The sequence below is a fragment of the Saimiri boliviensis genome, chromosome 3 (assembly GCF_048565385.1).
Source record: "Saimiri boliviensis isolate mSaiBol1 chromosome 3, mSaiBol1.pri, whole genome shotgun sequence".
In the NCBI taxonomy this organism is placed as follows: Eukaryota; Metazoa; Chordata; class Mammalia; order Primates; family Cebidae; genus Saimiri; species Saimiri boliviensis.
Genome location: NC_133451.1, coordinates 87,564,111 through 87,585,547, shown reverse-complemented (window position 1 = coordinate 87,585,547; position 21,437 = coordinate 87,564,111). Strand labels below are relative to the sequence as shown.

Genomic DNA, 21,437 nt, shown 5'->3' with positions numbered 1-21,437 from the left:
TGAGAAAGAGGTGAGCCTACCTAGTTATGGAACAGTAAGTTAATGAGATCGGGATGAGTTAAGCATCCCTGTATCTAATGCAAAATGTGGAAATGTGGATGATGATTTATGTTCTAATATAATGTTTGATATGACAGGCTGTTCTAATACATCATTTCAGCAATAAATATTTTAAAAAGACATTAAAACTTATCTATTAATTCACAAACATTGGGTACATTCTACATGCACAGCATAAAAACAGAGAGAAGTATAATAAATGTGATAATATTTTCAAATATTTTGTTTGAGACATTTTGATAAGCAAATATCATACTAGAAGGATTCTTCTGAGAATTATTACATCCAGTCCTAACCTATGAATATGGAACTTGATTTATTTTCCCATGATGACTTGATGGAAACCACTTACCACCCAACAACAACAACAACAAACCAGAAGAGCTCATTTACAACAATGCAGTCATTTATTTATTGAGTATGTGCACATTATGGTATTACTATACTGATTATATTTCTCATGTGACTTTTAATTAGAAAATGTATCCAAAAGCAAAACAGTAGATATATACAAACCTAAAGAGACAGAAGATAGAGATGAACAGATAAGGCAAATTACACATTGAGAATCCAAATCCCATACCTTTAAACATTTGGGAAATTAGGGGGACAAATGGAAGACAGATCAAATTTGGGTAAAACTATTCAGTATGTTTCCCTTGCTTTATGTCTGAGCAGGCTCTTCCTTCAACAGGGATGACTAAACTCCAAATACCACACAAATGTTAACAGAATACTAGGTTCATGCTTTAACAGGGGTAAAGAAGAAATTATTTTACATAAAAGGGCTCCTGATACAGTATTGCTTGAAAATGGTATATTTTTGTTGTAGATTATTTTAAACATAATACTACATTAATATTTTGAAGGTTTGAACTGCTATTTCCATTTGTTTTTACACTGTGACCAAGGGATTAGGTTATAGTTTTAGATTCTAAATGTAATCTTAATTAATAAGAAATAAACATGATACTACAGTTATCCCATGGTACCCCTCTGGGTGACTGGTTCCAAGGACCCCCTAGGGTACCAAAGTCCATGATGTTCAAGTCCCTTATATAAAATGGTGAAGGAATTGCCAAATAACCTATGCACATCCTACCATATACTTTAAATCATCTCTAGACTACTTATAATAACTAATACAATGTAAATGCTGTGTAAATAGCTGTTATACTATATTGTTTAAGAATTAATGACAATAAAGTTTGTACATATTCAGTAAAGGCACAACCATTAATTTTTTTCCCCCAAATATTTTTGACCACAGTTGATTGAATCACAGATGCCACACGGAGGGCCAACTGTAGAACCATCAGCAGGGGCTACTTTTTAGATTGCCTACTTCAGCGGGCAACATTCAGTCCATGTATGTCCAGAGAAAGATTATAAGTCTGAACTTATCACCAGAAATTTTTAAATGGGAAATAAATCCAAGGAATTTGTCAGGCATTATGATTTTCATCTACGTTATGCCAAGTACATCATTCCAAAATATACATCTAGAGAGGCTAAAAGTAAATGCTCTATAGTGAGGAAGTAATGATAAAAAATGCTACTGACATAGAAAATTTATAATCAGAAAAATAAATATTCAGGGAGCCCACCAGAAGAATAAAGTGCTGTGCCAGTTATTAAAGGATTACTGCTGGTGAATTAAATATGGCATTCTCCACTGGAAATACAGAGATTCTTCTGGATTATGTTCAATATTTATTTCACAGGATTAACTGTTTTAGGAACAGATATAAAGCTTCGCCACGGAAGAGATGGACAAAGTACAAAGACGAAAATGATACATTAGGAAGCAACACTACCCTTTCAGGAATATAATTGGAGAAATGCAACATTATGCTTCATGAATAATATGCAGAAAGAAAGGTCTAACAAAAATGATATCCTTAATGTAACATAACGTTATAAGAAATCTGGGTCAAATAAAAATCTCTGAAGAAAACATCTAAATGCCATAGACTTATCAAATACTATCTTGACATATAACCTATAAAGTCAAAACTAAAAAAAAAAAAAAAATCACACCAAACAAAACCATCAACTTATTTTGTATGCCATAATGTAAAAGACTGTAAAGATGTGATGTGTACATTATATGACAATGCACATTAGCCAGAAAGTCCTTTATAGGTGGTTTCAGCAGCAATGATAAATAATGCAGAATTCAGTTCCTGCATGTTGTTTCAAAAGGAATCTCCCACCTCCCTGCAAGATGCAGGGTGAGGAGGTAGCTTGGGGTTGCTATTGTACAAGTATTCAGTTTGCTACTTTGTGTCACCCCTTGCCATTCTTTTATCCCCTGTTAATTATTATCTGCATATAATATAAATCTGCTAGACCATAAATTAACAGCTTTCAGGACAGATGCCTTGAAAGTTCTTAGGGAGGTTAAACAAATATTGCAGCCTAAAACCTCCTCTATAACAAACAGGCACACAATGGAAGTGATGTCGTGAGTGAGTGATGGGGCGGGAAGGACCTAGGGCTCTGTCTGAACTATAAAAGCACCTTGCCCCAAACACATTTAAATTATAACTTAGGGGGTTCATGGTCTTTCACCCATTCTGGAAACAAAGAGAAAAACCAAATCAAATACCAAAATCTGTTTTCTCACTGGGCAAATAGTAACAGGATCCACAGTTTTACCGCAATTGTTTCCCGGTCTCCATGTGGTAGCTACATAATTCTTTTCCCAAAGGAGGAAATCAAATAACAGGCCAATCTGAATAATTAAACTCCCCTCCTAACACTACCAAACCTCTGTGAATAAAAGCTTTTCAAACTTTATGATCACATGTGAAATTGGTCCACTTATTGAGAGAAATCCACAAAAAGTCTGAATTTCATCACGTCCTCAAGCCTATCTTAATTTTTAAAGGTAGAAGAAAAAAAATGAAACAAAAAGATTATTCTGCAAAGAGAGCTCTCAACTCTTCATCAGCCAGTGGCAGAACTCAGAAACTGATTTAACTGATTTATTATTTGAGAAGCGGGGAATGACAAAACTGCGGGGTACAATCTTCTGATTCACTATAGCTCCCAGCCACATTTCCTATTTATTCTCTTTAGAGAGAGAGAAAGCTGTTAGAGGCCAAAATTATTTAATTAAATCTTTGCCTTAGCATCAGGGAAGAGAAAAAATGGAATTTGCCTACTATAAGTGATGAAGCATACACAATGAATAGAAAGTCACATTTTAGCAAAAGGCAAACATTTGAGACTTATAAGCTATATGGTAGCTTATTTTTCAGTGGGGAAGAAATGAGAAAAGAATACAACATCTCTTACTGGCATGACACATTTTGATTAAAAAAAATCTCATTGCCCTTTCCTACTAGAATGATTCACTGTAAGGCAAAAATAATATACAAGCAATTTTTTTTTTTTTTTTTTGAGACAGTCTTCCTCTGTCACCCAGGCTGAAGTGCAGTGGCACGATCTCAGCTCACTGCAATCTCCGTCTCTCAGGTTCAAGCAATTCTCATGCCTCAGCCTCCCAAGTAGCTTGGACTACAGGCGCATGCCACTGCGTCTGGCTAATTTTTGTATTTTTAGTAGAGATGGGGTTTCACCACGTTGGCCAGGCTGGTCTCGAGCTCTTGACCTCAGGTGATCCGCCCACCTTAGCCTCTCAAAGTGCTAGGATTACAGGTGTGAGCCACTACACCTGGCCTACAAGCAATTTTAAAAAACTGACATCTACTACTGATAAAATTCTCTGTTTAAAATCCTATTTACTATTTTAAAGATAAGTATTAGTTTTTTAAAAAATGGTTCTCTTATTGATATAATTAAAGGCATTTTCATTGCCTTTTGTGGATTTTCTTGTAACTACCTAACAGGAAAGAAGGTATAATTATTTCAGATCGGATTATTTATTCTAAAATTTAATTCTTCACTAATTTATTCTAAGATGAATTTAATAGTCCATCAGGAAATTGGTTTTTATAAAAGTTATATTATGGGCATAAAATACAGGAAAAAGTAATAATAAATGCCAAACTGTCTCTTTACTTTATGAAGCCAACTATTTCCTCAGACTTGGTTTTTAAAGCTGGAATTTATTCCTTCAGGGCCACTATGATTTTTCAAAACTCCATATAAATATTGAATCTAAAAATTAATTAGTAATTTTAATTTTCCTTTTTCTCTTCAAATTTCTTCTCTTCTCCTGAACTGTTGACTTTCAAAAATTCACAGAATGAGCATGTTTCTTACACAGTGGCTTGTCCTTCTTGGAGAAAAAGGTCTGACCTTCCAAACTTTCACAACACACCTGAAAAAGAAGCATTATTTAAGAGGATATTATTTAAGAGGATACTACGCATTATTTAAGAGGATATTAAGAGGATTTTATCAAGTTTGTTGGAGAAGGAGAAAGTGATTTTCCTCCCAATGGATAATATGGCAAAACACTTTATTTGGTTATGTTAGACTCCCTAATATTTCACGATTACTATGACATTAGATATAATCTTTCAAAAGCAATGAAAAATGTTTTTTTCCTAGAATATGTTCTACTTTATAGAAAGCACTGAGCATCACTTTTCTTTATCCAGAGGAAAGATTTATAACTTAAAATTTAATATAGAAAGAGGGCCCATTAAATATATTGTATGTCCCCAAATTCTAAACAATGTCTTAATTTTGCTTCGTGTTGTAGAGAACCAAAACATGACAATTTGCTTTACCAAACCTTCCCAAGCCCAACATTAGCTTGCCCCCAAATACACAGGCACAGAATACCTGAGAACTACTTTTTAAGGGGTGCCTTGTGTTCAAACTGAGACCTCTTTTTAGTTTCGTATATAAAGACCCAGGTCAACATCTGGCTGCTGCAGAATTATACAGTCAGCTGACTACCTACATGTATAGCTTCCTGTTCTTCCTACTGACTTTGTTAATTAAAATGCTCATGAACAGCTTTATTAAAGAAAAGGTAAATCTGCTAAAACTTTTGCTTTTTATAGACTTTATGAAGTCTAAGAGATGGATGAGGTAAACATGAGTTCAGTGGTAATGTTTGGGGAAATCATTAGGCTTCAATTAATATTACTTTTGCTCCCTTTATACAATGGGTATTGAAAACTATAGCTATGTTAGATCTCATTTTCAAAAATCAAACACCTGAACAGAGGCATGTTTAATGGATATTTACTTCCTACATTTAAAAACTATATATTTCAATCTCTGAATCTATCCTAATCATTAAACATAAAACCAAAAATGTTAAAATATCAAATGAACAGGCAAATACTTTATTACGTGTTTATTAGACTACAGTCTCAAAAAGAAAAGAATATCCAGGAGCTACTGCTGAGAAAAGAAATGAATCAACATATAGTTTATTCCTAGTGTTAATTCAATAGATTTTCATAATTGTTTATTTGTATTTTACGAAGTACCTAACATTTCCAAAAACTACAAAAAACATTCTAGTAACAGAAGTTTTTTTCTTTTTTTTTTTTTTTTAAGTAAAGGAATCTTACTGTTTTAAGAAATACACAGCTTCTTCTTATAGACAAAAACATGTTAAAATTATATTTTCTCTAAGGACTAAGGATCTCACTGTTTGCCAAATAATTTCAAAAATGCCAAAAAAATGTAATAAACAACTTTAAAAATTTACAAAACAGTAAAAAGATATATTTTTTAGGTTCAATGGACTAAAAGATGTAAGAACTGATATTTCCATTAAATACTAAAGCTAGAATTGGCCGCACTATACCCCTTTAATTAGGAAGACTTTACTTACTGAGCATACAAAGCAAGTGTCATGCCAGGTGTAGCCCAGAGCTTCCAGGAACATGTCACCAGCTTCTATGGGAAACTCACATCCATGGCATATAGTACCAAAGAGGGCATAATAATCTGTATTGGGGCAGGGCAGAGAAACATAATGTAAACACAATGAAGCTGTAGAATGATCGTTCCTAGAAGGCAGCAACAAAATCAGGATTAAACAAGATGCTAAAGATAAAGATAATTAGGAATTTGAAAAATCTCAGGAGGTGGCATAACGTTTGGCTTGAAAGATACATTTAGCATGTTTCAGGATTCCCTTGGTAAATATTATTTATGCACCCTTACATTCTTGATTATAATTTTCCATGTAATACTTCTCACTTCCCTCCAACTACTTAGTTGCTTAAATACGTATAAAGAAGAACTGTTCTGGCTGGGCGCAGTGACTCACGCCTGTAATCCCAGCACTTTGGGAGGCTGAGGCAGGTGGATCATGAGGTAAAGAAATCAAGAGCATCCAGGCAAACATGGTGAAACCCTGTCTCTACTAAAAATACCAAAATTCACTGGGCGTGGTGGCATGCGCCTACAGTCTCAGTTAATCAGGAAGCTGAGGCAGAAGAATTGCTTGAACCCAGTAGAGGGAGGCTGAAGTGAGCCAAGATCGCACCACTGCATTCCAGCCTGGGCGACAGGGTGAGACTCTGTCTCAGGGGAGGGGGTGGGGGGAGAAGAAGAAGAACTGTTTTGTGACCAGTTATCAGTAGAAATAACTGTTCTGAAGAAATACAAAGGACTTCTAATAACTAGCAACAGTGAGACTAATGGACAGAGACCAGGAACAAATGTCTGATATTGGCAGATTTCATAGTGTATCTGACTTGGTCAAGAAAGAAAAAGAAACGTTACAGGAGACTTACATGAATAAGTGCTATGACTGAATTTCTAGCTAGACTGTATCACAACAATATTAGCCACAATTTATTTTGTTATATTTTTCTTTTAATTTTGTAACTTCATGTTGAAAACCCTTGCCCAGAAAAGACCACTTATTTGACATAGACTACGGTTACAAGAATACTCACAGGATTTCCTTCTGAAGAAAGCAGTTTTGAGGAGATGTTTCTCTATACTCAATTAGAATTTTCTCTTTTTTTCCTTAGAGAGACAGTGTCGCTCTGTCACCCAGGCTGGAGTGCAGTGGTGATAACAGCTCACTGCATCCTCCACCTCCCGGGCTAAGCCATCCTCCTGTCACCATCTCCTGAGTAGCGGAGTCTACAGACATATATCACCATGCCCAGCTAATTAAAAACTTAAAAAAAAAAACAAAAAAAAAAAACAACTTTTTTTTTTATGTAGAGACAGAGTCTTGGTAGGCTGCCTGTGCTGGTTTTGAACTCACAGCCTCAAGTGATAATCCTGCCTTAGCCTCCCAAAGGGTGGGATTAAAGGCTTTGAGTCACTGTGTCTGGCCCTAATTTTCTTTCTTTTTTTTTTTTTTTTGAGACAGAGTCTCACTCTGTCGCCCAGGCTGAAGTGTAGTGGTGCAATCTTGGCTCACAGCAACCTCCGCCTCCCGGGTACAAACGGTTCTCCTGCCTCACCCTCCCGAGTAGCTGGGACTACAGAAGAGGAGCCCAACACCATGCCTGGTTAATTATTTTTGTATTTTTAGTAGAAACAGGGTTTCACCGTGTTGGCCAGGCTGGTTGCCCGAATTTTCTTTTAAGCAGCTCCTCTCACTACTGTGTTGACTCATGGTTCACCCTTTGGCCTTTGACATTGTCAGTCCAACCTCAGCTGGAGAGGAAGGCAGGCTATAATTTGCAACTCAATTCACCTTCCTTAGCAACCGTCAATCTTTAGTATTCCTTCGCACCATTTGTCAGCATAGATCCATGCAGTCTACTGTGTGCCAGGCATTGTTCAAGGCACCGCAGGGGTACAGTGATGAAGAAGACAGTTGAGGTTGCTTTCCTCATGGGGCTCATATTCTCATTGGAAAGAGGATAGCATGATTTATTGAATTTAAGAAATAAGTAATTTCAGATTATCATAAGTACCATGAAAAAAAGAAAACAGTAATTTAATATAAAATAATTCGGGGGGCACCTATGCTATTTAGGAAAATTAGAAGAGGCCTCTCTGAAGATGTAATAGTTGCAACGAAACGTGAAGAATAAAGAGAAATTGCCACAGAAAAGCTGACAAAGAACATTACAGTTAGAAGAAACAGTAAGCACAAAAGCCCCGAGGAAGGAAGGATCTCAGCATGTTTAGAAAACGCCAAGGGGCTGGGTATGGGTAGAATCTGGTGACAGAAGGTAAGGTGCAAGGAGATGAGGATGGCCAAACAGGCCCTAGGAAGAAAGACGGGGGCATGGTAGCGACGCCTGTAAACCTAGCACTTTGGGAGGCTGAGGCAGGCGGATCACTTGAGGTCAGGAGTTCTACAGTATCGTGGCCAACATGGTGAAACCTTGTCTTTACTAAAAAGACAAAAATATTAGCTGGGTGTGCTGGCAGGCACCTGTAATCCCAGCTACTCGGGAGGTGAGGCAGAAGAATTGCCTGAACCCGGGAGGTGGAGGTTGCAGAGAGCCGAGATCAGGCCACTGCACTCCCGCCTGGGTGACAGAGTAAGACTGTATCTCAAAAACAAAACAAAACAAAACAAAAAAAACAAAGAGAAGTGTAATTTTTTTTCTAGTGGAAGCCACTAAGGGGTTTACGCTTGATCTAACTCACATTTTAAAAAAATATTACCATAGCTGCTCTGTCCCTGCTATTTGGAGGCTGGAAGGAATGGGAGGGGCGATACCATTTAGGTGCTAATTACAATGACCAGACAAAGGGTGAAAGCAAGTTAGATTGAGTGACAGTTAAGATGGAGAGAAATAAATGAATATGATATACAATGGAGGCAGAACTGCCAGGATTTACTATTTAGATAGGATAAGGAAAGAACAAGGGAAAAAGCAGAATCCAACATGATCTGAATGTTTTTGGCTAGTGGACAGTAGGATTATTTATTGAGATGAGGGAGACTGGGTTCCGAAATGGTTTGGGGGGTTAAAAGAAAAAAAAGAACAAAAACAGACCAAGTTGATTAAATGTGACATTTAAATAAATATTCAATAACATTTTTCCTCTTCTATAAGCAAGTATGTGGTTTTTAAAATATGACTTCAAATACATTAAATATGGTATTAAGGCTACATAGTTTTATGTGTTTTGGCTATTTAGGGGCTACCTGCCAGTTAGTCAAAATGTTTTCCAAAGCTGCTAAAACAAACAAATGAAACTAAAAAAAAAAAACATACAAAAAACCGCAGTTCTTGCTTCAGAAAAATTAAGTATAATTACAAAATATTAAGCATTATTGTTGAATCGAGGAAGGCAGCTTGTGGCCAACTTGTCTCAAAACAGCCCATGGGGTATTTCACTGGAATTTCTGGGGCTCCTGGGAGACAGTCTAGAATATACCCAGGTTGGCTCAAACTAAGGAGCTGAAAGGAAGATGAAAATAAGAGAATATTGAGTGGGCAAAGAAGGGCTGAATAATGATGATACAGCTTCAATTCAGAAGCTGACTGCTCCTTTAACTCCACCATCCTGGAATATCCCCTTCTTCCAGCACAGCACTTTGAATTTCAAGGGAGAATAAAACTCAGTAGTGAGAATGTGGTGGTAGTGAGGGAGTGAAGGCATGATAAGGGAAAAATGTTTTCTATTTTGAAACGTGTATGTGGTAGTAATATCTAAGGGCTACATTAATAAGTAAATCACATGAAAGTTCATGTACAGACTCTGGGAAGGAAAAGGAAATGTTCTGAGGTTATGTGATAAGACAAATATAGTAGATAGGCCCTTATAGTCTAGTTTATTAAAAACCATTTTACCATGGGAACAATCCAAGTCAGGATTACCTTCTCATTCAGTAAAAGTATCAAAGGATTTCAAGTTTATTTTCAAGGCAGTTGCCTTAAAGTGCAAATCAATATCATATTCTAAAGTGGAACATTTCTGATGTTTACAAACACTCAAAATTCACTACTGGACTATAAGAAGTGGCCTTAAGGTACAAGATTTGGTAGAATTTATATCCATAAATTATTGGGGATTCAAGCAAAACATTTTTCCTACTAAGTAATGCTTACATTATCAGTTATTATAATAAAGTTGGGCATATATGTTTTGACAAAGTCACATTAAAAATTCTACATAAGGCCAGGCATGGTGGGTCATGCCTGTAATCCTGGTACTTTGGGAGGCTGAGGCAGGTGGATCACCTGAGGTCAGGATTTCGAGACCAGCCTGGCCAACATGATGAAACCTTGTCTCTACTAAAAACACAAAATTAGTTGGGCATGGTGGTGCATGCCTGTAATTCCCAGCTACTTGGGAGGCTGAGGCAGAAGAATTGCTTGAACCTGGAAGGCAGAGGCTGCAGTGAGCTGAGATCGCACCATTGCACTCCAGCCTGGGCAACATGAGCGAGACTCCATCTCAAAAAAAGTCTACATAGTTTTTTTTCTATACGTTTAGAGTAATATTAAATGCTCCCAAAATAATTAAGAAAATGACTTTGCCTAATATTTTTTTGAACTTTATAGTCATATATGGGTTAATGTTTTACCTTTATTCAAAATTCAAGAAACAAATGGCTCCCTGATCTTACCAGTCTCACAGTAGGGTTCACCATCCTCCAGGTGAAAAACATTGTTCCGAATGGGCTTTCCACAGGCTACACACACGAAACAGGAAACATGCCAAGTTTGTTTTAACGCATTGATGACTTCCTGTTACAGAAAGGTAACTGGATGTTAAAAAAGAAGACAATAAATACATAAAAGTTTATTCTAATATCTGTACCAGTATATCCCTGTAAAGCTAATCCAAAGTAGGCACACATACTTCATTTTTGTCTTGAGCTTTCCCTCAAAGTAGCAGGATACATAAGAACAGACTCACAAATCATCTGAACTGATGCATGTTTAGATATGTGTTCTTCACAAATGCCAATCAATAAATTTAAATAATTACCACTATGTTATTTATACATTATATATACAGTGAATAAAGTAAGCATATTTCGTAAGTGCTTACTACAAAACTGTCTGCTTCCTCTCAAAGGGTGCCAGGAAACATTAACTTACAAAGGTTTTATGGTATTATCTGCAAAAGTTCTAAAGGAAAGAGGAAGCATTTAAAAATTAAAACAAACCTATACTTTGGTGCATTCTAGAAGCAATAATCCAATCAGTGTAATCCAATCAGTTTAACAAGTGTTTAGGCTTTCATAAATTAGTTATGATAGCCCTAAAGCATAGACTGAAATGAGTATCTATAACTTGAACCATAAAGCATGGATTCTAGTCAACAATGGCCCAATGGTTAAATATACCAAGCTATAAAGTTTTGGGCCAGATATTAACGAGTAAAGAGGTTCTGGGAAGCTGGTTTTACAAAAAATCACTTCTATGGATTGAGAGAAAGATGGAGCCATTAAAATATTTTTGATGAATAATTAATACTCTTTCTATAATATTTATCACAAAAAAGAGAATGTTAAACATAAAGCATGGTTACAATTTTGTAAATGAATTACTTATAAAGAGCAAACTGGAAGAAAACACACCATAAGGTTAACAGTAACTATCTGTGATTAGTAACTATTTACGTCATTTAAATTTATTCTTTACATTTTTTTGTTTTATTGTTCTTGAGTGAACTGTTTTCTTTTATAAAAAAGAAAGAGCCAGGTGTGGTGGCTCACGCCTGTAACCCCAGCACTTTGGGGGGCCGAGTCGGGTAGATCACAAGATCAGGAGATTGAGACCAGCCTGACCAACATGGTGAAACCCCGTCTCTACTAAAAATACAAAAAAATTAGCTGGGCATGGTGGCGTGCGCCTGTAGTCCCAGCTACTCAGGAGGCTGAGGCAGGAGAATTGCTTGAACCCAGGAGGCAGAGGTTTCAGTGAGCCGAGATCGTGCCATTGCACTCCAGCCTGGCTAAAAAGAATGGAACTCCATCTCAAAAAAAAAAAAAAAAAAGAAAAGAAAATTAGCTGGGCATGGTGGTGCGGGCCTGTAATCTGAGGCAGGAGAATCACTTGAACCTAGGAGGCAGAGGTCGCAGTGAGATGAGATCATGCCACTGCACTCCAGCCTGGAGGACAGAGTGAGACTTCATCTCAAAAAGAAAAAGAAATATATATATATATATACACACACACACACACACACACACACACACACACTATATGTATATATGTATATGTGTGTGCACATATGTGTATATATATGTGCATATATATACAGAGATAGATACAGACATAGAATTATTAGCCATAGAAAATTTTATAGTTCACTACTGAAGGAGCATGGGAAGAAACAGATATTTCGATGCAAAAAAATCACCATGAACATATATAGAAGATGTACATTGAATCAAACCATCTCCCAAGGCTTCCAGAGTATTCCTCCCTTTCCATTCTTTTTTTTTTTTTTAATTGTACTTTAGGTTCTGGGGTACGTGTATGTGCAGATCATACAGGATTGTTGCATAGGTACACACATGGCAATGTGGTTTGCTGCCTCCATCCACTCTGTCACCTACATTTGGCATTTCTCCCCATGTTATCTCTCCCGGACCTCCCCACAACCCCGCTGTCCCTCCCTTGGCCCCCACCCAACAGATCCCAGTGTGTGATGCTCCCCTCCCTGTGTCCATGTGTTCTCATTGTTCAACACCTGCCTTTGAGTGAGAACATGCGGTGCTTGATTTTCTGTTCGTCACTTTGCTGAGAATGATAGTTTCCAGATTCATCCATGTCCCTAAGAAGGACATGAACTCATTGTTTTTTATGGCTGCATAGTATTCCATGGTGTATATGTCCTACATTTTCCTTGTCTAATCTATCGTTGATGGGCATTTGGGTTGGTTCCAGGTCTTTGCTATTGTAAACAGTGCCACTATGAACATACATGTGCATGTATCTTTGTAACAGAATGATTTATAATCTTTTGGGTATACACCCAGTAATGGGATTGCTGCATCAAATGGAATTTCTATTGCTAGATCCTTGAGGAAGTACCACACTGTCTTCCACAATGGCTGAACTAATTTACACTCCCACCAACAGTGTAAAATTGTTCCTATTTCTCCACATCCTCTCCAGCATCTGTTGTCTCCAGATTTTTTAATGACTGCCATTCTAACTGGCATGAGGTGGTATCTCAGTGTGGTTTTGATTTGCATTTCTCTAACAATCATTGATGATGAGCATTTTTTCACATGATTGTTGGCCTCATATATGTCTTCTTTTGAAAAGTGTCTGTTTATACCCTTCTCCCACTTCTGGATGGGTTTATTTGCTTTTTTCTTGTAAATCTGTTTTAGTTCTTTGTAGATTCTGGATATTAGCCCTTTGTCAGATGGGTAGATTGCTAAATTTTTTCCCATTCTGTTGGTTGCTGGTTCACTCTAATGATTGTTTCTTTTGCTGTACAGAAGCTCTGGAGTTTCATTAGGTCCCATTTGTCTATTTTGACTTTTGTTGCCAATACTTTTGGTGTTTTAGTCATGAAATCCTTGCCTATGCTTATGTCCTGAATGGTTTTGCCTAGGTTTTCTTCTAGGTTTTTTACGGTGTTAGGTTTTACTATCCCCATCAAGCTACCAATGACCTTCTCCGCAGAACTGGAGAAAACACCTTAAACTTCATATAGAACCAAAAGAAAGCCTGCATAGCCAAGACAATCCTAAGCAAAAAGAACAAAGCTGGAGGCATCACGCTACCTGATTTCAAACTATACTACAAAGCTACAGTAATCGAAACAGCATGGTATTGGTACCAAAACAGAGATATGGACCAATGGAACAGAACAGAGGCCTTGGAGGCAACACCACACATCTACAACCATCTGATCTTTGACAAACCTGACAAAAACAAGCAATGGGGAAAGGATTCCCTGTTTAATAAATGACGTTGGGAAAACTCGCTAACAGTGTGCAGAAAGCAGAAACTGGACCCCTTCCTGACACCTTATACTAAAATTAACTCCAGATGGATTAAAGACTTAAACCCTTTACATTCTTGAGACCAATCTTTCTTTAACAGATAATCAAATAACTAAAACACTATCTACACAAGCTATCAAAGTTCTGGTTCATCTCCAAAGCAATAAGTATGAGATTCCCATTTCTTAGAACTTCATTTGGTTCTAAGACACTAACTTCACTTTATTATTCTAGCATTCATAGAACATCTTGATACACTAAAACAGTATTAATGAATATTCCATTAATTATTTGCTATTATTTGGGAAGGTACAGTCTGAACCATTCCACTTCTTTATTCCCAACATACTATACAAATTAATAATCTAGAAATATTTCAGGTGGCATATTTATAATTTTAAGTGTCTTCTAAGTTTTATACACATTTAAGGATATCCTAAGAGATATCTTAAGACTACACAATAATGCATACTAACTATTCTCTCAATTAATAAGAATTAGAGTTTCATTATCATATTTTCACATAGAGAGTTTATTAGAGTTCAGTAGGGCCATTTCCAACTTTTGCGTGAAGCCACATATTTTGGCTTCTTCTGAAATCAAATTCCAGCTCCTCGTCACCCATAAAGTATGCCTGACTCTTAATTTATAATTGCAAACTAAGTATTCCAGAGCAAGAAATTCATGTATTCATCATTATTTATTATATACTGTATCTGATTCCTAAATTACTCCTTTTTTGCAAAACAAGGGAAAAAAATAATTTTTCCCTCACATGTGCACCCTCATAAAACTGAGGTTATATTTTTAAACATTATATGTATTCAAGAAAAATATATCATTTATAAACCTCACGTTTTATATATTTCATGAAATCAGTGTCCTGTGCTTGAACTCTGACAAGTGGGGAAATACTGCCCTTATAAAAGCCATGGAATTTAATTTAAAACAGTGAAGGTGTCAGTTCTGAGAACTCAGCTGTGTGTGGTCCTATGTGACCTCTTCATTCCTGAGCAAACAGGGTCCTGTTGAGGAAGCACACCCATGGTAAATTATTTTTCCCCCACAGTGGCTAGACTTTCACCAGACAAGTCAGCACTCAGTGAGACAAAACCAAAGACAACCTAACCCCATGAGTCCGATATATTTCCACAGAGCTCTATTTAGTTTTGCTTTACAATAATAAATAGTGATAAAAGCAGGGAGGGCACAAAGCAAGAAGAAAATAAAAAGTTAAAAAGATAGAAGAGTTTCATATCAAAAAATTATTCTACTTTAAAACTCAGTAAGAAAAAAACAAAAAATTTCCAATACTTACTCCAAGGATCTTCCTTTGGCATCTACCACACTCAGGAGCGAAGAATTTCTCATAGCAAAGCTCACAATATAGGGCTCCTTTTTCCTCTACAAATCCAATGTAGGCCATTGTATTTTTGCAGTGAGCACAGTTAAATTCTTCCGGGTGCCAAGATTTCCCCAGTGCCACTAAGAATGGTCCTCTGACAGAAGAAAAAGAACTCAACTAAGTTTGAGAATTAAAGTTTCCAGAGTTAGCCTCGATAGAACCTCTTTTATGCACTGTCCAGTCAATTAAATACTTGCTCAGTTTTCCTCCTTAAGGACTGAACTCATGGGTGTTGGGTGTTGTAAATTCACACTGGGACTCTGCATTTATGTGAAGAGAAAAGGGGAGAGGAGCACTTAATGGATTCCTTCAAGAAAGGGTGCTCCCCACCCCTTTTTCTGTCTTAAGGGAATTTGATGATATGTTTCATGGAGCTTAAATGAACCAATCTGTCTGCATCATGAGAAGGATTGAGAATGAGGATGTTAACTGTGACTGTGACAGAACATGAAACAACCAGAAAAGAAAATATGGTTTAGGAAGAGAAGAGACTTTGACATTTCTATAAAAGAAACAAACAAAAATTTCAATTTGGTAAGTCGAAGTGCTAAAAATAGTAATAATTATTACCTGAGACAATTTCTTTTCCCCACACATTGTTTCATATACTTATTTCTCAATTTTACTAAACATAACAAATCCTCACCCTCCAAAATGTCTACAGAAACTATAAACTAGATATTATGGATTGTCTGAAACTACTAGGAAAGGTTTTATTTCATTCAAATATGACTGTTTTCAAAAATTTAATCTTATTGTAAAATGGGATCCACTCACTTAACAGATTTTTTTTTTTTTTTTTTTGGAGACGAATTCTTGCTCTATCACTCAGGCTAGAGTGCATTGGCATGCTCTTGGCTCACTGCTACCTCTGCCTCAGGTGCAAGTGATTCTCCTGCCTCAGCCTCCTGAGCAGCTGGGACTACAGGCGCGCACCACCACGCCCAGATAATTTTTTTGTATGTTTAGTGGAGATGAGGTTTCACCATGTTGGCCAGGATGGTTTCAATCTCTTGATCTTGTGATCTGCCTGCCTCAGCTTCCCAAAGTGCTGGGATTACTCGCAGTGAGCCACCTCGCCTGGCCACTTAATAGATTTTTAAGAGTACAATGTAATATATTGTTAGGATGGACACAATGTTGTACAGCAGATCTCTAGAACTGATTCATCTTGCATAAGTGAAATTTTACACCCACTGTGTGCCAACTTCCCTCTTTCCCTTCCCCAACATGACTGATTTTTAACACACATTTGTATCAAGGTAACAAATGTTTGTAAAAAGAGTTTTTTTCCCCCCTATTAAATGCTATATGGTCATGAATTGATAAGATGGGCTTGGTTTGCTGGGCAGAAATCCATTATTAATCCTTATCTAGTCATGAAGCCTGCAGAGACTAACCATTCTAGCCTCTGCAACATACTTTTCAGTAGCTATATCACACTAATTTATATTCATAGAGAGGCTTTACCTCCAAGGCACTTTTCCGCTTATCTAATTTGTCCATGCAACATTCCTGTGAGATAGACCAGGACAGTTATTATGAATTCAGTTTAACAGATGGAGAAGCCAAGGTACAGAATGTTCAAAAGATATGACAAATATCATAAAATCACTGACTGAGCCAAGGCCAGAAGCTGAATTTCCTAATTTCTTGTATGCCACTCTAGTCAACTGATATTCTGCCTTTGACCTCATTAACATCACTTATCAGCCCTAGGCGACCATATGGTAATTATTAGTAAGCATCAGATACCAGACTTCTAGGCAGATTATTAGCAGGAGAAGACACAGCAATGTGTATCACAAAATCACAGCACTTTTAAACTTCTGACAGTAACATGAACCTTGCTATTCAATAACTATCTCCCACTGTAAATTCTTTGTCAACATATTGATGTTTACCCAGAATCAGTACCTAATTCTGCAAGAGTCACAAAAGGAGAAAAGAAATTTTTTATGTGGGGTTTAAGAGGGTATTTTCTTCCCCTAATTTTTGTTAACTTGTTTCTTATTAATAACATGATGCCACTTTGTATAAGCTAGTACATACCATTCTCTCTTTTTTTTTTTTGATAAAGTGGATTTATTCAATTGAACAGTAAGAGATAATTTCGAATAAAGTTTTAAGCAGAAAATATCCAACAAGAATGCAAAACTTAATTCTAGTACAAGATTAATTACAATATAAATCCATGGGGTATATTATTTTCTTAGGACTGCCATAAAAAATTTGCCACAACCTTAGCGAAACAACAAAAATTTACTTCCTCACAATTCTTGAAAATCAAAGTCTGAAATCAAGGTTTCAGCAGGGTGGTGTTCCCTTCAAAGGCCGTAGGAGAGAATTCTTTCTTTTCCTCTCCTAGGTTCCCGTGGATTCAGGCATTCCTTGACTTACGGCCATATCACTCCATTCTCTACCTCCAGGGTCACATTGCCTCTTTTATATATGTCTTCTTATCTATGTATCTGTCCCTAGTGTTCCTGAGGTTCTCTCTTATAAGGGTGAGAGTTCTCTCTTACATGGTTGCATTTGGGGCCCACCCAGATAATTCTGTATAAGCTCCTCCTTTCAAGAGCTTTAGTTTAATCACATTTTTGGACACGCAAAGTGTTTGAGATAAGCAGTTTATTATTATTATTTTTAAAACTTTCGGGTACCGTAATTTTGTTATGACTAGTAAGGAATGCCTTTGTGTTTATTAATTCTTGCCAGAAAAGAAAGGGCTATCGATGACCTATTCTGTAATCAAGTATCTTACATTTGGTAAGTGGGCTGTCATTTTTAACTAATAACAATCCTACTCAACAACTTCACTGATCTAATTTTCTCAGTGTATACTTGGCAAGTATTATATCAGCAAAGATAAACCAGGAGTCACACTGCTCAAAGCCAGACAAAGTTTGATGAGTGACCTGCGCTTTTCTGCCAGGTGAGTAACCGGTTATATATGCATGAAAAATCTTCCAGACTCAATTTACTGTGACCATAATACAGGGTATGGTAGAGCTTTGGGGTTTCATGCTACTATCTGGCTGCACATTGAAACAGACTCAAAACCATTTCCTAGGGTGAGTTTTTTACTAGGGCCCATCTTTAGCTCATTCATGAGGTTGGAGGACTCTTGAGGCTAGTAGTCTTATTTGGCTTCTCAATTTTCAAAGTCAATCCAACGTCAAACTGCATTCCGTTAAAGCATAAGTGTTGGTATGTACCTGGAACAAAATGAAAAGCTCTGCTCCTGGAACATGTCTATTGGTGCTATCAAATATTTGACAAAGTTCATCTGAGAAAAAAAAGACATTTAACAACAACTGATCAAGGAAAATACATTCCATTTGCCAGATTTTCTAAAATATGTGTTGAGTTCAAGTTAGCTCAACAGAAAACTGGGTTCTGTGAATCATAGCATATTGGGCCTGCTGCACCCCACAGGATTATTCCTTTTATGAACAGTGCTTCTTGTGATACATCAGCTTATACTGACAGTTGTTACAGGACAGAGCTCTATGAAATTCACCCTTGCTCTTCCTGCAGGTTGTTGCTGGAGTGTTGTTAGATCAGCCAGCATCATTTTCACATTGACTCATTCAGAAAAATTCCTCTCTGATTTTTGTAGCAAGAACTGTTACGCTTTTTCTCAGCCATAGTCTTTTTTTTTTTTTTTTTTTTTTTGAGATGGAGTCTCACTCTGTTGCCCAGGCTGGAGTGCAGTGGTACGATCTCGGCTCACTGCAATATCCACCTCCTAGGTTCAAGTGATTCTCCTGCCTCAGCCTTCCAAGTAGCTGAGATTATAGGGGCATGCCACCACCCAGCTAATTTTTTTGTATTTTTAGTAGAGACGGGTTTTCACCATGTTGGCCAGGCTTGTGTCAAACTCCTGACCTTGTGATTTGCCCACCTTGGCCTCTCAAAGTGCTGGGATTACGGTCTTGAACCACCGTGCCCAGCCAGCAATAGTCTTATTTTTATCTTACTGCAAATTGCAAAACTACCTTTCATTTTTCGTAGACTGCTAGAAGGCCAAAAGCCAAATTTACAGTCTAACCAGAGGCAAGTAGGCAGGTCATTATTGGAGTACTGTCCAGTCTCAATGTTAGGTTCATTTTTCACAAGTCCACCCATGAATTTCATTCTTTTTCCCCTTTTGTAATTTATAAGATTATCTTATATTTCACATATCCTTGAAATTCTTTTTAAAAACTTACTGGGATATAGTTCACTATAAATACATAAACTAAACCTATCATCCATTAAAAGGATGACTTTAAAATATTTCATTAGTTCCTTTCAAATAGCAAAAGGAATGTCAGACAGTAAAGAAATTCCCTCTGCACCTTTAAAAAAACAAGTTGAAAATGACTCTTACTCCTGTCAGATCTCCTTTGTTAAACAAGCATGCTCAGGGCAACTACTGGCCTAACTTGATACTTCCTGGCTATCCTGAAAGAACATCTTTCCCCACCAATGTCCTTGAAATTATGCATAGATCAAACAATGAAATAAATCTCTTACATATAGCAAAGTGTTCTCCTCTCTGTGTCAGCAAAGACTAATTTAACAAATTCATTAACACAGGATTAGCACTAAAGAAGTTCTTCTTATTCCACGTAGGATTGGGTTTCCATTTGTGACCAGGAATGACAGGCTCGGCTAACTGCAGAGTGGAATTAAGTATTCAGCTATCTCTTCTGGTACTCGATGTCCTGTGAGGCCTTACTAAGTACATGATAACTGACAAATGTAGGGAAAAGAGGGACTTAAAGCATTTGATTGGAGAGACAAGAGCTATGGCATGAAACTTTTCACCCTGTTTATCTTCTGTGAGGCCTATCCCAAAAAGCGGTTCAGGTGAGGGAAGGAAAGAAAAGGTAGGGAAGGATGCTAAGGAAGAGTTCAGAGAAAGAAAAGCTTACAAACACAAAGGTGAAAAGAACTGCAGATAGCAACAGGCACAACCTAACTGGGATTTAGCTTCAAAATCCGATGCTTATTGTTTGCTTCCCTTTGTTATTTAATTGTCATAATAACGCCAGTGATAGAAATTAACTTTTCCATTTACACGCAGATCAAGGAAACATCAGATAAATCAGCCTACTTTTCTAAGATCATATGGATGACAAACTAACTGTAAAACTGGAATTTTTCAAAGCCCAATCAAAACAGATTTTATCAGACCGAAAATTACTGCATCAACAGAAGTCAGTAACAAAAGTCTCCTGACGCTATAAAAAACAACTGACGTGCTCAAGAATAAAAATGGAATCCGATATTCTACATAGGTAGATACACTAATACAAATGTGCAAACCACTTTTATATTCTGAATTTGCCTACATAAAGGGAGAGCCTGGCATCAGCAAAGGGCAAAAGAACAATACAGCCACAGGAACAAAGTGAAATAGAAACAAGATAATTGGGAGAAACTGCATATATATACATTCACAAACACACACACAACACAAGCAGGAAGGGAGTAAAAGAGAATCAAAGACACAGTGACTCGTCTTAGAATACTCAACAGTGCAGATATTAACAATCCTTCCTAAATTTGGAAACACTGTATTTGTCACTCTTAATTCTTCATTTCCAGTGGATTATACCCAAACCTCCCAATTTGGAACATTAAAAAAAATAATTCTTTCATTGAATATTATCTTTAATTTGTAGTCCATTAACATACTACATTTAAAGGATTGTGAGGCCACCTATAGTTTTATATTTGAAAAGCATAAATGACTTGCTTCTCAAAAATGAATGCACAGGTAAAATGAGTTTAAACATAATAGTGAATAAAGAAAACAAGTTCTAAGGAGGTGATGTGAATTGACAACTTTTTAAAAGTCTACTGGAGACAATTATAGTCAATTCTTTTTATTGAGATTATTATAAAATCTTGCAAAGCAAGATAAACGTAATTCAATAATAAGACAAGTGAGATATAATTTCAATTTGGCAACACTAATATCCAATCTAAAAATATTTAAAAGTTCATCTAGCAATTGAACAAAAATTTACTAAATGCAGTATGTGCTAAGCACTATTCTAGAAATAGGAAATCTGGCAGGAACAAAGCCAAAAAAAAAAAAAAAAAAAAAAATCCCTGCTTGCATGGAATTTATAAGCTAAAGTAGGACAGGGAGAAAACAAGATAAATAAATAAAATACATGGCAT

General features: G+C 36.7%; 1 protein-coding gene across 13 annotated transcripts in view; it reads right to left on the bottom strand.

Annotated features, from left to right (window-relative positions):
• Positions 1-445: 445 nt before the first annotated feature.
• Positions 446-21,437, bottom strand: part of PDLIM5 (PDZ and LIM domain 5) — a 217,532-nt gene continuing 196,540 nt past the window's right edge. For all 13 annotated transcript variants that reach the window (XM_074396453.1, XM_074396458.1, XM_074396455.1 and 10 more), the window contains 4 exons: positions 15,171-15,351; positions 10,505-10,625; positions 5,831-5,946; positions 446-4,351 (listed from right to left, as the gene is read on the bottom strand). In XM_074396453.1, coding sequence (XP_074252554.1) covers positions 4,262-4,351; positions 5,831-5,946; positions 10,505-10,625; positions 15,171-15,351 — 508 coding nt within the window. In that variant the 3' untranslated portion in view covers positions 446-4,261. The remainder of the gene's footprint in view (positions 4,352-5,830; positions 5,947-10,504; positions 10,626-15,170; positions 15,352-21,437) is intronic.